This window comes from Manis pentadactyla, chromosome 4 (assembly GCF_030020395.1).
Source record: "Manis pentadactyla isolate mManPen7 chromosome 4, mManPen7.hap1, whole genome shotgun sequence".
NCBI classification, from domain to species: domain Eukaryota; kingdom Metazoa; phylum Chordata; class Mammalia; order Pholidota; family Manidae; genus Manis; species Manis pentadactyla.
The window spans coordinates 96,187,791-96,204,347 of NC_080022.1; the positions used below are offsets into that span (position 1 = coordinate 96,187,791).

Sequence of the window (16,557 nt, forward strand, 5' to 3'; positions counted from 1 at the left end):
CTGGATCATAACCTTTTTTTTTTTTTTAAGGGATTGCTTATTTATTCTACTTTAAGAATACCAGAAAGATGCCAACCCATCTTCTACTTTGAAATTCATGGCAGTTCCTACTAAGAACAAAAGCGGGAGTTTTTAAGAAAGCAATTTCTGATTATTTTCTCTCCAGAATCATCAAGAACTCTGATTTGCAAGGTATTACGAGTTTTCCCTGGTCCAAGACCCCTTTTTTGCCAGTCCCTTCTTTTTGGGAGCAGAGAGGAAATTCATTAAGAAATTCACTGCAGAGCATTATTCATTCCATGTCTCTCTTAGATGTTTTTAATATGAGGAGTTACAGTAAATCACCTTTGCGTTGTGCTCACATGAATCTAACAAGGCGCACAGAGCAGCATCCTGCTAATGACCAAACGAGGGCAAGGTTGGAGGAAACATGTTAACTCCCCTCGTTGGTGGGGGAGCAAACTCATTTAACTAACCCTTGGGTTAAATTATGTGCAAAGCAAATGTCTCCCTTTGCAACCAGTCACAGCGGCTGCCTGCTGCAGAAATGCAAACAAATCAGATTCAAACCACAGCCAGACATTTGCCTGAGCCAGAGCTGGTGAGGAATGGATACAGAATTGCTTAGGCAGAAATGCGCACACTACATTTCTTCTTCCTCCAACTTCTCCAAGAGACTTCACCTGAGAACAGGTTGGAGTAGGGTATAGCAGGAACCCCAGTTTTGCCCTTCACTCCAATGGTCAGAAGAACCCTTCTCATCTCCTAAAATTCATCATGTAGAGGTTTGCTCCATGGCCAGGTTTGACTTTATATCTTTTTTATCTTCCTGAAATATGGAACAAAGTTTGAATGTTGGAAAATATTGTGAGGGGCATCTAGTTCCACTGCTCTAACCTGCACCCTCTGTAAAGCCTCATCCAACATTCACCCAGCCTTTGCTTGAACACCTCCAGTAACAGGGAACTCACTACCACCAAAGGTAGCACGGAACGTTCTGGTAAAGGGTTGTGTCTTGCCAATGCGTTTCAGCCCTGGGCAAATTCACTGTGGATTCAATGTGACCAAAGAAATGACAGTAGAACGTTCTTGGGGTGAAAGGGTTATACCCAACTTTGTTTCCACGGTGGCAGGTCAGTCACTAAAATTCCATCCACTCAGCGAGTCTGCATGCAGCAAACCGGTCTCTGCCTCTGGGCTTCTCTACCCCTACAGCCATCTCAGTCTCTGTCCTCAGTGCTGCCACCACTCCAGTCTCATGCAGCCATGTAGCCATGCCACCACATCACCCAGAACACCGGGCAGAGCTCTTTATATAGAGTAAATAACAGCATATTATCCACACATGTGTAGTGAGCTAGCCAACCTGGACACAGAAAACTTCACTTTATCCACAGGCTGACTGTTCTTTCTTTTTTTAAGTGAAACTCTCTCAGTATAATTCATCTCTGTTGAGAGCTTTGTTCTACACTTTGGGGCCAGATAAAGCAAGTATTGTCCTTTTTCCTTATGATGACCTTCCTGATACTTACTGCTCTTATTTCCCACAGCTGTTCTTAGTGGGTGTCATCCACTCCATTTCCCACTGACCTTGGCCTGGGACAGCTTGTTGGTAGTCTTGGTTTTCTTTCTTGTAAAATGGAGATAATAGGATCTACTTTTCAGGAGTGTTGCTGGGATGAAAAAGAATGCATGCAAAGCATCTCACAGGGAATAAGCTATTATTGTGTGAGTCACTATATAAAGAGCTCTGGGCAGAGGCAGAGATGGAGGTGGATTACAGACCTGCAGACTGCTGAATGCAGATGTGATTCTAGTGCTCCATCTACTGCTGTGAGAGTAAAGCCAGGTGTAAACCCTTTTACCCCAAGAACGTTCTGTTGTCATTTCTCAGTCTCATCAAATCCATAGAGAACTTGCCTGGGGCTGAAACCCTCAGGCAAGACACCCTCCTTCAGACCAATGCTGGATTCCTACTTCAGCCTAAAGAGTATCCTCCTTTTTGGCAGCCACACCAGATGGTACCTTCTTATGTGAGCCTTACATCATCCAAAACCCTTTATCTTTTTGCTTTAAACCTAGGGGTGCAGCTAGGGGTGGTTATAGAAGGGAAGATGTCTGTCAAGCACACTCAGTAAGGGTTCAGATATATAAGCAGCTGCCAGCTGTTACCAGCTGCCCCAGAGGAGAAGCAGGAGATGCGGGTCAGGAGAGACGCACAGTGGGCCCTCCTCAGATCCAGTGGGCCCTCACTCCTCAGCCGGTCTCAGCAGCTCTGTGGCCCTCACACTGAGCTCCTCCCAGGGCTGTTCCACAGCCTTTCTTCTCAGGCTCTGACTGCTCCCCAGCCCCTCAACCTCTGCAGGCCACTTTGCCCACTTTCACAACAAACTCTCCCCGTTTTCACTCAGTGCCCTCGTCCCGCTGCTCCGAGCTCCAAGAAGCCTTGTCCTCTCTCCTCCCTCTACTGCTGTCCGCATCCTAAAGGGGGTCTTCCCTCTTCATTCTCTTTCTCCATTACATCAACCTCACACAGATTCCTACCTTTTCTCCCTGGAAAAAGAAAAATGTTCCCCTGGTCCTAAAACTTCCTTCTCTCACAGGCTAATTAACATAATAGTGAGGTGCCCCTTCATGCCCACCAAGCTGGCCCAAATCCACTCTATGGCAACACTGGGAAGTCTGTGGCAGAGCCTGGTAAACTGGACGTACCCGTGCGTGATGCCCCAGTTCTCCCACTTCAAAGGGTCTATAGAGTGACTCCCACACAGGCACAAGGATGTCCCCTGGAGCACTGCCTGTAACGGAGAAAGGGAAACACCCAGCAGTAGCAAAAGGATGTGGCTTGATACAATGGCGGTGGGAACGAATGAACCAGAGCTCTACTAGCATCGTGGGTAGTCTCAAAATAATGTTGAACTTTTTAAAAATTGCATAAATGTATTAATAGAAGATACCTTTTATGTGAATATTAACACATCTGAAATAATTCTACAAACTATATTGGTTCAGATATATGCAATAAACATTTTTTTTTAATGCAAGGGAATGAATCTGACTTATGGATGGTGATTCTCTGTGGGAATAGAGAAAAGAAGGGTAGAGTGAAGAGGGGAATTAGTATCCGTAAGTTTAAGTGTCTTTTTGTAAAAGAGAGAGTGACTGTGTGGGAGTGGGTGAGCTTGTCGAGGGAGAAAGCATAGATGACAAAAGAGGTTTGAGGTTTAAGGAAGCATCAATGTATGTTCAGGGACTGGGAGAACAAAGAGGAGCCCGTGAAGATGTTTGCTTATTTGCATACACCTGAACCAATACAGAACTAGGAAAAGTCCTCATCTTAGTATCCGAGATAGGGGAGAGGTTCGAGAAGGAGGAGGCAGCCAGGAGCCTCCAATACTCAGAGAAAGTAAATGTTAACATCTTAAGTCTGAGTGGTGAGTAGTTGCAAATTATAATTTTCTGTACATTAAAAATATTTCATAATTAAAATACACTAGAAAAAAGTTCCCTCAACCCTGCTTCTCTTTGCCCACCTCCTGCCCTCCTGTTGGCCTGTGGATCATCAAGTTTCTTCAATGAGTACCTGTTGTTTTACTGACTCTGAGGCTCCCCTGCAGATGCCCTCAGGCTCCCTTTTAGCTCTGTCCCTCATCCTTCTATTTCTCTGAGTATTGGAGGCTCCTGGCTGCCTCCTCCTTCTCGAACCTCTCCCCTATCTCGGATACTAAGATGAGGACTTTTCCTAGTTCTGTATTGGTTCAGGTGTATGCAAATAAGCAAACATCTTCACGGGCTCCTCTTTGTTCTCCCAGTCCCTGAACATACATTGATGCTTCCTTAAACCTCAAACCTCTTTTGTCATCTATGCTTTCTCCCTCGACAAGCTCACCCACTCCCACACAGTCACTACAGTGAAGCGGTCAAGAGCATGACCTTTAGTACAAGAGCCAGGCAGACACTGGTATAATTTCTGGATCTGCTACTTTCCAGGTTTGTGACCTTGGACAAATTACATATTCAAGCCTCATTTTCCTCATCTGCAAAATGGAGATAACAATCCTAATTTGAAGGCTGTTGTCAGGATTAAATGAGACAATGCATTTACTATTAACCCAAAAATGTTATTGAATATTCACATAGCCTCAACATATTTACCTCAACTTCCTCAGCAACACGGCCCTGATTGTCTTTTATTTCCCTATACACCTTTACAGGCAATGCATATTCTCATAAAACTAACCTAGCAGCTCTTTACTCACTATGCCTGTGCCTGACCACCTCCACACATCTGCCTGAATCAGTCTTTCCTCCTGGAACATCCTCTCAGGCCTACCCTTCCTCTGAGGCCACCTCAAGTGCTGCCCCTTTGTGAGGCCTCTTCAAATCTCCCTCGTTGGAGTGTGACTGCTTCCTCCTGGGAGTGCTCATGAGCACCCTCTCTTAGGCCCCTTACCTTAAGCTGCTCAGCTAGTGTCAGATTCTGGAGGAGAACACCTGCCTGCTTTACCACCTGCCCCCTCCCCAGCTGAGCTGTCAGCTGTTGCGCGCCTCGTCCTCGCCGGCAAGAACAGCACGCAACAACAGCAGGATTCTTCTGCAGAAAGCTTTAATCTTCAGCTCTTTTGTGATACAATCATCAGGGGAAGGACCCAAAGGGAAAGACTGGGCTAGCTATATAGTTCTCATGCTCCAAGCTGATTGCGCGCTGTCTGTGATGCTTCATTAGCATAGCTGTTACGATACGCCAATTGGCTAGTAGGTGAAGGTCTAATTAGCATGTGGTATGCGGCCAGGAAGTGGCGGGATTATCCAGAAGTAGTCTTTGTTTTGCCTACAACTTTTTCTCAAGCTGGGCGCCATTTCTAGGTGCGGCAGGTATGGCTACCAACAGTCAGCTCCTGAGGCAAGAAGTCTCACCATGTCCTCCTCACCCCCAGCACAAAGCATGGCTCCCATTACACACTTGTCTTGAGGGCTAAGCGAGACCAGTGCACTCACACCATGCCCAGCAGGGGCACAGGGCTCAGGAAGCAGTGCTGCTCTTTATTATTTCTGTGTGGTGGAGGGCACCCTGCAGCGGCTGCGGCCCGAGGCACAGGTAAGTTCATGGGTGAATCCATGAGCCTAGGCTCCAGAAGACAATGTAGCACAAGGTCCTGCTCCCAGGAGACTCGCCAAGACAACTGTGTGCAAAAAGAAAGGAGCGCTGCCTGGGTTCTGGCTCTGGATGCCGGCTTTGGGACTATGTCTACCTCTCAAGATGAGCAGCTGCTTCAGGGAGAGTTTTTGCCTGTGGCAACCCCCACGGTCTGAGGCACTCGTCTCTCCAGCTAGTGGAGAACATTTTTGGAAGGAGAGGACAACACCTGGCCAGTCAAGACCCACCTTCCTCCCGTTGAGCCTTCCTGCCTTTTCAGTGCTCTGTTCCCCGCTAACACCCACTGAGCTGGAGCACGAGATCCAGACGCTCTAAAGAGGAAGTTCCTGTCCTGCCTCTCAGCGGCTGCTTCCCTGCAGAACCTGTCATTAACAAAAAGGGACAGTGAGACATAATGACACATGTGCTAGAGCCAGGAGACTCCTGGGCCAAGAGGTCAATTGGGAGCCGGCTGAAACGAAGGGCCAGCTGAGTCATCCCAACAGCGGTGTCAGTGGCACGGAGAGGAGCCCTCCTGGGCGTCCCTCTGGCTCAGGCTGAGGAGGCTCCAGAAGCTGACCCATCCCCCACCTCAGCAGGCTGGGCCAGCAGGTCCTCGTAGCACAGAGGCCCTACCTCACCTATTCATTCACCTCTTTATCCTCCAGTCCACCAGATCTGAAGACTTCCTGTCTGTCTGATTCACTATTGTGAATAAGCACATACACATAGTAAATACTTCATCAATATTCATTAGATTTTTAATTAATCAATTGTCTGTGTCAGTTGGCTTTGACATTGAAGTGTTCCTACAGATGCGACTGCTCATACATCCTCCATTCAGATGTCAGTGTTCTTCTGTGGCCTTTCCTGACTCAGACCTGTGCCTCCCTCCCCCTTTGCTTCCTGCTCTGTGAACCAGGCACTGGGCTTCACTCTACCCTGTTGTGGTGTTCCGACGTTGCAGTCTGAACATATTTATGTAGCTTTATGATTCACAAAACACTTTTGCATACATCGTCTCACTTCGTCATCATACCCCCACTGTGAGGGAGATAGTAATATTGTTGCTCTCTTACCAATGAGGAAAGTGAGATGGCACAGGCAGGAGAGAGCTGAACTACAGCTTGAACCTCAGACGTCCACTCTGTGCCCTTCCACTGAACAGTCCTGGTGAGATGGTAAGCCAGTGGATGCTTTCCAGACCACGAATCAATAAGGGTGTTGAGCTGCCTTGCTTGCCCTCATTAAAAACCCACAGAACATAAATCCCAATTTATGGCTGATTATTTGCCTGCAATTTACAGACTTTCAAATGAATCCTGAAGTTTTGTTTAAATGAGATTACTCCTATCTCAATTTAAAATCCACTAATTCAACTAACCCTTCCCCTATGTCTCCTCTTACAATTTATTTATTAAACCAGTGTTTTTAGTTTACATCTTTAAAGCTTTCCCTAGATATCTAAACAATATACAGCATAAAAAATATTTCACCTGAATCAGGACTAAGGAGGGTTGGAAAGGACAGAGAGAGGAAGAGAAAGGAATTTGCTAGGTCATAATCAGGAATAAGAGAAATCCACATCTGTGTGTGTTTATTGCCCCTCTGCTGAGAGGAAAAAATGCTTAAAAATCCAAGTCATTGGGCAGAGAGTCCAGGAGGTAAGAACCATTACATCCTCAGCCACAACCAACATAAAACATACACCTACTTCATAAGCCACTGAGTAAACTGAACACACCATGTGTGGAAGGTGCTGGACAGGGCACAGTGAGTTAGAAAATGCTTGCATGACTTAGGGGTCTAAATCAGGTAATTTTAGACCTCTTCCGGCTTGAAACAGGCTATGCTTCTGGTCTGCGGAATACCCTGCCACACTCCTTGTGACACCAATCAAGGTACCTGGCATGTGTGCCAACTTTAAATCTTTCCAAGTCCTTTCATTCTTGTTCTGTCCCCGCCTAGAGTGGACAGCGATTAGAAACAGCAATGGAGGTTTCTCAGAATGAATCCTACACGGCTGCAGGGAGAATGACAGGTAACAGTGAGAGAGCAGAGAGAAGAAACACTAAGTAGAAAAGCATAATAGCCACATTCTATACAGCATAATAGGTTCTGAAGACATCATGACCAAGAAGCACAGAACAGTAACTGATGTGGATAATAACTCTCAAGTCAAGAGGTTAAATCATAGATATGTCACTGTGAACTGGTCATGCCCCTGATTTACAAAATATTTATTGGACAACCAGTATGTGCCTGACACTGTCTAGATCCCAGGAACAGAAAACTGGACAAGGCACAGTCCCTGTCCTCAAAGGCTGTCTGGACTTTAGTTTGTTCAGTTGTAAAATGAAGGTGCCAAACTCAGAGATTCCTAAGATTCTTTCCTGGAGGTCTGAAAAGCTTTACGCATTAGGGCTTGAACCTTAACAATACTACGAAATGGTAATCCAGGTAACATAATCATGTTTTGCAAACTGAGAAAACTAACACAGTTAATGAGGAACAGAGTCAGAACACTCAGCCACATGGACCAGTCACTCTTCTCCCACCCCTGTGTTCTTTCCACACCATCTTCCTTCCTCCAAAAAGGACAACCAAGTAGATGGAAAACAGCTCATGCATTTGACAACTGCATGGATTTATTTATGTGTCTGGAATATAAAACTCAGCAGCTACAAAACAAAAATCATGTGCAACTGGACAGTAAGAACTATCTTTAAGAGAAGTGCAGCCAAAACACCATTGAAGGATCTGTCAAAATCAACAGCAAGACAAGTCCCAAATGTCAACAGTGATGGCTACTAGGGACACATGCTGAGCAACTGAAACCTTTGAGAGAAAATGTGGTGGAAGAAAAAGGGTAGCTTGGGAGCACTATGTTAACAAACAAGAAGATAGCCAAAGGCCAAACATGCACATCATTGCTGGTAGAGTTGGTTCAGGTGCAGAGAAAGAGGGGGATGCCTCTATACACCCTGATTTCTTCCCTGATGGCTGTTCAGGATACCTGTCAGCCCTGTAGAGATCTATGCTGGGAAACAGGTGCTATGTCTTACTACAGACAATGAACAAATGGAGAGAGAAGGCAGCTGAAGAGCTACTGGATCGACAAATGGCTTATAACACCAAGCAGAGATGGCCACCTGCATGCTGTCCAATGTAAGACAGCAGGAGTCATATCCCTGGGAATAAGCATTTATTGAGCACCATTATTGTTTGGATGCTCTGCCAGATGTTTTATAAACACTAGCTTATCCATTCCTCATAAATTCTTGGGTAGATAATACTGAGACTCAAGAGAATTGATTTGCCTGGGATTATATAGCTAGTGGGTGGCAAAGCAAGGAATTGAACTCAGCCTGAGTTCAGAGCTCTAGCCCTTTCCACTACTCCACAGAACTTCCAACCCACAGGTTCTGGCCCCAGTGCTTGTTAGTTATGTGGCCTTAGTCAAATCATTTAAATTCTAATCCTCAGGTTTCTAGGCCTGTCTATCTCATGGAATTGTAAAGATCGAAGGGGATAAAATGCATAAGTACTTTGCTCTCTGAAAAGACCTCTGCAACCATGTGATATTAATAATAATGATATTGAGCACCTGCTATGTGCCAGGCACTGGGCTTATGGGTTTATGAGGGTGACTTAATTCTCACAATGATCTGTGAAGTTGGTACTATTACCCACATTCTATAGGGGAAACACTGAGGCTCACAGAGGTGAATTAACTTGCCAGCAAGTGGCAGGGTTGGGGTAGGACAGGTTTAACTACCTTTAACTACCTTTAAGAACTTCTGCTATGAACCAGATGCTGAACAAAAAGGTGTTCCCACTACCTACTGAAATTTTACTGTCTTCTCCCTTGTGTGGCTGCAGGGCTTACATGTGCCAGCCTAGTTTGAGATTTTTCCTAGATGCTGGAGCTAGAAGTTGTTGCCGTGGGAAGGCCAGTGTGTTCTGCAGTTGAAGAGAAAACTTTCAATTTTTATGTGAAGCTTGCCTTTGTCCAGCTGACCTGAAAAATGCCCCCAAGAACATTTCCTGTTCACCAGCAGCCTCCTGAGTTAGGTCCTGAGTTGGGAGACAAATATGCCCAGAGTCCCGAGGGTTCACAGCTAATGGGAGAACATGAATACAATTTTTTTAATCCCATCTATGAGTCAGGGTCTGTGTTAGCCCTGGGGACAGGAAGGTGAGCAAGATACAACACTCCAACTGGGATGTGCACAGGGTAAATTGGGGCCTACAGGAAAGACACCTGACCCTTCTGAGTGGGAGTGGAAATGGTTAGAAAAGCCTCCCAAAGGAAGTGGGGTTTCAGAGCCACATACTAATTATCTATACTACTAAAGAGTTTTCATGTATCATCCCTAATCCTCAGAGTAATAACCCTATTGGGCAGAGATGATTACTTTATAAGTAAGGTATTAAGTAACCTGCTCAAGGTATCATGACAGTAAGAGCCAGAGCCAGACTCTGATCCCAGGAGCTCTGACTCTTAGCTTACCAGACTCTAAAGTTTGTGCTCTTTCTAATATGTCAGGTTGTTTCAGAGGTCACCATGCTACAAGCTATGATGGAGGAACAACACACCATGAATGAATGGAACAGGAGAAAGTAATGACCAGGCCATGGGAAGGAGTCACGGGCGAGGTATAACGAGCCGTGGTAGAGTGGTTCAGGACAGGCCTGCGAGGTTCCTTCACTACCCCAGTGAGTCCTCTGAGCCATGTGCAAGGGAAGAACACCCTAAAGGTTCAAGGCCGCCAGCCTAGCAGTCCACGGGTTGGTGGGGAGGTTAGGTGACGATGAGTTTCTTTGGGTTGTAGGAAGCAGAAACCCACTCAAACTAGTGCAAAAAAAAACAGGCAAGAGAAGGGAGTATTTATGTTAAGGATCCTGACATTATGTAGAAATCAAGGGCTAGAAATATATTGTGGCCCCAGGGGGACTGGTTAGAGACAGGACATGCACGGGCCAGGTTCACCTACCCTGTCACTGTTTCTGCTTCCCTGTGGTGTCTGCCTCATCCTTCTCCCTTTACAGTCTGGCTTTTCACTGCCTCTGGGTAGCAGGGCAAAAGATGCTTCCAAACATTTCCTCAGATCTAACATTTCTGATCTGCACATTCTAAATCCCCAGGAAAGAGAATCTGATTTGTTCCCCTTGGGCCTCACGGCTATGGCCAGGGAGTAAGGGTGTCTGTTCTCAGAAAAGGTGGGGTTTGGATGGCGGGGCCGACCCCTAGAGGTCATGCCAGAAGGTTCTGGAGAGGTGTCTGACTCTAGATATTGTCGGGACCCACATTTTGGAGACAGGGGTGCTGAGAGGTCTTTCTTTTTACTTTCCTACTCTGCCGTTTACAGTAATGCATGGGCTTCCACATTTATAATTCTTCTGTGGAGTTATTAAGTCCACAAATAAGATTTCATCTTTTAAGCTCCACAGTGTGAGAGTAGAAGTTAAAGAGCAGGCAGAGGACAGCTTACCAGCGTTGGGAACAAAGGAGGAAGCTTCCAGACTGCTGGGTCAGAGAGACCAGGAGAGGCTTCTGATAGCAGGTGAGGGTGGAGGGACAGTCCTGTCCTCTGGCTGCCCTCTGACAGAGAAGCTCCTGGAGCAGAAACGACACTGCCGTGGAGGCCACAGAGAGGCTGGACAGGAGGCCTTAGAGACCCATCCTGAAGACTGGGAGAAACACCAGGGCAGTCAACAGCTCTCAAAATGAGCGTGTTTTGACCTAAACTAGGTGGAGAAGTTGGGAACAGTGGAAGGGGATGTTCCCAGGTGCCTCAGAAAAGAGGCACCTATACAAGGAAAGGGACAAGAAGGGATCAGGAAAACCTGAGACTGAAGGAGGAGGGTGAGGGGAAGGGCTCTGCTTCCTGTTTACCCCAGAGCCCCATCCCAGAGGAAGGCCTGACAGCTGAATCAACAGCTCCATTCCTTAGGTCTCTGCCCTCTCCCTCCCCACCAGGATCAGACAGCACTGGGTCACGTTCCTTGATAAGAATGACAAGAGGAACACTTGGGTTTACTGGCAGGCAGACACAGACAGGCACCAGGGAGGAGAGGGTATTGAGAACAGAGGACAGCTTGCAAATTAGGGCAGGAAATGCATGGGGCCAGAGTAGGATTAAGGGGAGCCCTCTCAACCTTGCCTCATGATGGAGAATCAACAGCTGGCTCAGTGATCTGGCAGACAGCTGTCCCCCTGGGCAGCAGCCCCTCCTGCTTTGTGACACTGTACAGCAGCCCCATTCCGCTGTTTGCTGCCTTAGAGCCCAGTGTCGGGGCCTGATGTGGAGCTTCTCTTTGGGCTTTTAGCCCCTTGTTCCCCCTTTAGGGCTTCTGCTTTCCATTGTCTTTTGTTCAGCCCAAACCAGAGGTCATACCTGTTTCTGCCAAGTGATGGGTTATGGAGGGTCTGAGAACGCGGTGAGGCCAGTGTTTGATGATAGGATTCAGCTACCAAGGGTCCCTCCTTAAGCAGCAGATAATTTAGTTTAATGAATTTGGACAGTTCACTGGACCCACCTACACAGTTCCACTCACCTTCCGAAACGCTTCCAAAACAGTGCTAGCTGTTGTATGGGAGCCAAAAAGGAAAAAGCAAAAGGTAACAAATAACAAGACCCCAGAGATTTCTGCCCTTTCTGTAAAGTCTGAGTAAACATTTCCAGAGAAATTCTAAGCTTAAAAAAAAAAAGGCTGATTTTTCCCTTTCTCATTGAGGAATCAGGCAAAGAAAGACACCACAGAGCCAGGCACACACGTGTGTGGGGAAGGACCCGGTTTTTCACTCTGTCATCATTCACACAGTCTCAGAGCTGTTCTGTCCTCCTCAGGGTCGTCAAAAGGCCAGTCCTAATGTTCGGTTCTGTATCAAGGCGACTCCACCGACATGGCCCCATTCTCTGTACAACCACTGACACAGCAGGAAGGAGACGGTCACAGGGCTGCACGGCTGCCCCCCTTCTCAAGGCTGGGACCCCTCTCTCTCCAGGCCTCCCCCAGCAGCCCGCTCCTCCACACCGCTTCTGCACGCCCTGCATTGCAGCCAGATGTTCCGTGGGCAGACCCCTCTGTGGCTGACAGGTGGTGATTACTGTTGCCAGCCCCACATTAGGGCAGAATTGAATGGGAGAGAGTCCTACCCCCCCCCAAGCTCCCTACAATAGCGCCTTTGTGAGGTGCTTCACTGTCTTTCTTTTCCCCTTCCTCACCAACCTACGTCAGGAGCAACTCTGCCTGGGGAGAAAAGACAAGAAGACAAAAGGAGGATCCTGGGGTGGGGAGGAGGGATGTATTTTGGGGAGAAGACGTGTTCCCTTCCCCTCCCTGCACTGGGGTAAATAACCACGAGGGCTCCCAGGGCTGCCTGAGGTCAACCTCCCCGCGGAAGCAGGGAACCTTGTGCCTCAGACAGCCTTGCTCCTGAGTGCTGGACATGGGAATGGGGCTGCTGTAGAGCCTGGTCTGGAGCTTGGTGGGCTCCTCCAGACTGGAGTCCCTAAGCCAGGGTTTCTCCTCTCTGGTGCTCTCTCCCTTTCAGATGGCCTTCTGCAGTTCCAAACCAGAGGCCAGGGCACTCAGCAGGGAAGGGTTAAGTTTCCAGGACTCCCGGACAGACTTTAGCCAGGTTCCAGGGCTGCTGTGGGGAGGCAGGGGTGGCGAGGGGCAAGAGGGATGTGTTGGGAAACTGGTAAGACTAACATCTGAGCCGTGGTCATTCTCCTCTCCCTTGCCCAAACCGCAGACACCGTGGCAGCAGGAAAATCCGAGCGGTTCAGACCAAGCTCAATTGTGCAACCTGGCCCTGGGGAGCAGCTGTTGCCAGAGATGGGAGTGGGGTTTGGGCTGGAGGCAGAGTCCACTTCAGAGATGAAACCTATAAAGTTCTTCCTGAAAACACGTGTTCAACGCTCTGGTTTCCACTCTAGACTTCAATGAGACTAAAATCCGTGTTCTGGTTCAAACCTCTGAGAATTGGAATGGGCAGCCCTGCTGCTGGCCCAGCCCCCCCGCCAGGGGGCGGAGGCCCCTGGCAGTTCTAGGAGGGCTACTGCAGAGGAGAGGTGGGTGTGGGGGGAGGCCTTTCGCCCAGGCTCCTAAAGTGGCAAGTCAGGCAGCTTCCCCAGGCGGGTCAGGATAAAACCAGTAACTAGAGAAGCCTCCCCTCCCTTGGCAAGGGAGCCCAGCCAAGTCCCTGTCGTGGCTTGAGGAGTAGGGATGGACTGGAGGAGGAAAGCGGAGGGTCATGGGGAGAAATCTGACTTGAGGGCCACCCCAAATACACACGGGAGAGGAGCCCTTAGGGTTTTCTGTTTAATGCAAAGTGTTGCCATACAAAAGGATGTGGAGAAATTCCCATTCTTCAGGGCCTGAAGGGAGAAGGAGGAGAAGATAGAGTTGAAAGTCTCCTTCTGCTCCTCTCTGTCCCCAACTCGTCCTGAGCCAAGAAACAGTCTGCTGCCTGTTGGCTGGGTTACCCCCATACGAGGGTCAGAAATCTGGGTCCAGGTGTCTTTGGCCTGGAATTCACTGACATGGGGCAGGAGGGAAGGAATGAACACTAAGGCCTTGTCTCTTTTCACTGCGAAAGGTTTACTCGGGACCTGGAGTCCCATATGAGGTGACAGGGCTGTGAGAATTTGGCTACCACTGGCTAAAAATATGGGATTTGAACCACAACTTGTCCATGTTTACAGAGGAAATTTGGTGGGGATATAAATGCGTGGAGGTGAGATTTAGAAAACAAATCTAGCTCCTCAAACTTCTTCCTCTTTCTTTTTCATCTCCAGCTTATAGACAATCTGGTAGCCATCATCCCAGGCATAGAGCTGACGTTCTCGAGGGTTATAGCGGAGGCTGGCATGGGCACCATACCGGCGGGGGAAGTAAGGCAGCGTTGCCCTTTCAGGGGTCAGGGTGCCACTGGCATCAAAAGAGCACTGGATGCGGGCCCGACTGGCAGGGCGGGTGTTATAGACAACGTATAGGGTCCCACAGATGACAAAGGCAGCCTCAGCATTCTCTCTGGGACATGGTGTGTCCCACTGCTGCTCTGTGTCCAGTGTCTGTGGGTCTAATTTGGCCAAACACAAGTGCCTGTCATCCTCCCGGGTGGCATAGACGGCCCAAAGGCCCTCCTCATCAGCCGCCAAGTCAATGTACGTGTCTGCTGTCAGCCCGTACGGGGGGATCAAACCCTCTGCTGGGAACACTGAACTGTCCACCACTGTTCGGTTTGCCAGGTGGAATTTGATGAGCTGCAAAGTGTTCTCCAACTCACCAACCCCTCCAGGTCCTCCAGGAGGCCTCCGGGCATAATAAAGAAAGCCACTGTATACCAGCTGCCCTGTGCCTACCCAGGGGAAGGGCACCCGGACTCGGGAAGCTTTCCGGGCAGCCATGGCAAGGGTGAAGTCACGCAGCCTTGGGAAGACAAAGGCTGTGTCATTCTGTGTCCCATCCAACACGTAGATCTTCTCTATTGGCCCCATTGGATCCTTGGTCCACAGACCAGCTGGACCACCGAACCGCTTCAGGATCTTCATTGATTTCACCTGAGAGATTGTGTAGCCACAGTCTGGTGGGGAAGGAGAAAAGCACAGGGCAAGGAATACAGGCAAGAGTTAGAAGCCCATTGCCATAACCCCTGGGGCGGGCCGTTTGGAGAACAGTGGATACCTTCATTCTTATGGAGGATGGGGGGCAGGACCCCAGAGGCCTGGATCCCCAGAACCTCGCCTTAATGGACCTGTCATTACAGATATTTCCCTAAAGCAGATTCCAGAAGACAGAGCCTAAGGCGACTAGGATAAGGAGGAAAAAGGAAAAGAACCGAGGAAGAACACCAGCTCCCAGAGTGTCAGGGGCCTGCCTTCAGATCCCTTACCTGTCACCATATCGTACTTCTCGTTTCTTCTGCCCTTGCCTTTGCTGCCAGGGCCCCCGGTGACCTTCTCATCAACATCTACACAGGGTGGAGCTGGGTTCTGGGTCTCCAGATAGTCGACCTCCCGCTCCAGACGGTCCACTCTCCCCGAGATGGTGTCAGCCTCAGTCCTGAGTGCCTCCCGCTCCTTCTCAGCTACTTCAAGCAATGGCAGCATCTTGTTCTTGAAGTCCCTCAGCTCAGCAGCGTGCCGGCTACTTTGCTCTTGGCACTGAGCCAGCCGTTCCTGCCAGGATGGGGGGGCAGGAAGGAGGGCTGAAGGGTTACAGTTCCCAGGCAGGAAGAGGCCCACCGCTGGAGTCAGGAATGGGGAAAAAGCCCAAACTCAGCCAGGCGTCAACATTCCTCCAAGCCCCACAGAAAGGAAACGGGTATGCGGAATGCTTACTGCGTGAAGAGCCAGGCTCAGATTCACCTAGGCCCCTATCCTGCCCATCACATCCTCCAGCCTCCTCTGTGAGCAGTGCCACTGAGTTGCCCGGGCTCCTCGGGCGGTCTAAGTGCATGAGGGAAGGGAGGGGTCTCTGCTCCATTTTACAAATCTCCTCTTGGGAATTAAGAGGCTACCGACTTCAAACTATTAAAAAGGCAGAAAGTTGCAGATTCTCTGGGAACTCCCAACTTTAACAGAATCATCAGCTTGTCCTGAGGGGTGTCCCCACAATCCTCGCTCTCATTTCCACTCTGTCCACTTATTCCATCCATCCCAGGAGTAGAACACAACAGTCTATCTGCTCCGGAATTGCTCTATGTATGTGGAGACAGAGGAGGGCTTGCAATTTGGAGGATCTTATTAAAAGATGGAGTTTTCTGCAGGTTCTTACGGAGCCCTATCTTGTCACTCCCCAGGTCCCTAACAAATGGGGTGAATCAACAGCCAGAGTCCTTCCAGCCTGGGCTGGAAGCGAAGGAGCCACTCACCTCCAAGGCAGCGAGCCGGCGCTCCAGGTACTCCACGAGCTGGTGCTGCTGTCCTTGGAGGGGCCCCACCCACGGCAAAAGGAACAGGAGAGGTGCCCAGGGCCTCATGGCCGCGGGAAAGAGGGGCCAGAGTAGAGAGTGTGCAGTTGTGTGCAGTCGGCCGCTTCCACTCACGCCTGGGGGGTAGCTTTGGAGGCGGGGTGGGGGCGGGGCCTTCCTCTTTCTGGGTCTCTGGGTCTCTCTCACTACTCTGGAATGCTTATGGTCTCTTTACAACCCCCACCCCCTCATTCTGCCTGGATTGATCAAACACAGATGGCCCTAATGCGGAGCAGCCAGAAGCCTTAACCACTTCCCGCCTAGGCTGTAGGCTCCCCAGGAGAGGGAAAGAAGACAGAAACCCCAAGTCAGAGGCCTTCTGGGCAGTCACGCAGGAGCTAGTAGTGGGAGGCAGAGACCCCAGAGTAAATTCAGCAAGCTCTATCCCTGTGTTTTAGGAGAATGCTTCCACTGCTGACTTAAGAAACATCCT

General features: G+C 49.0%; 1 protein-coding gene across 1 annotated transcript; it reads right to left on the reverse strand.

Moving 5' to 3' along the window:
• Window positions 1-13,457: 13,457 nt before the first annotated feature.
• OLFML3 (olfactomedin like 3) lies at window positions 13,458-16,217 on the reverse strand. The gene is made up of 3 exons (XM_057500524.1): window positions 16,026-16,217; window positions 15,045-15,330; window positions 13,458-14,735 (listed from the first exon to the last, which is right to left on the reverse strand). Exons 1-3 carry the CDS (start codon window positions 16,131-16,133, stop codon window positions 13,915-13,917), a joined length of 1,215 nt encoding a protein of 404 aa, XP_057356507.1. The 5' UTR covers window positions 16,134-16,217; the 3' UTR covers window positions 13,458-13,914.
• Window positions 16,218-16,557: the final 340 nt, after the last annotated feature.

What these genes read in the sequence shown, in the direction of transcription:
- OLFML3 (XM_057500524.1), bottom strand. Translation starts at nt 16,133, where the DNA reads ATGAGGCCCTGGGCACCTCTCCTGTTCCTTTTGCCGTGGGTGGGGCCC. An exon ending in GCCGGCTCGCTGCCTTGGAG is followed by an intron (nt 15,331 to 16,025) that starts GTGAGTGGCTCC and finishes CCATCCTGGCAG; the next exon opens with GAACGGCTGGCTCAGTGCCA. An exon ending in GAAGTACGATATGGTGACAG is followed by an intron (nt 14,736 to 15,044) that starts GTAAGGGATCTG and finishes CTTCCCCACCAG; the next exon opens with ACTGTGGCTACACAATCTCT.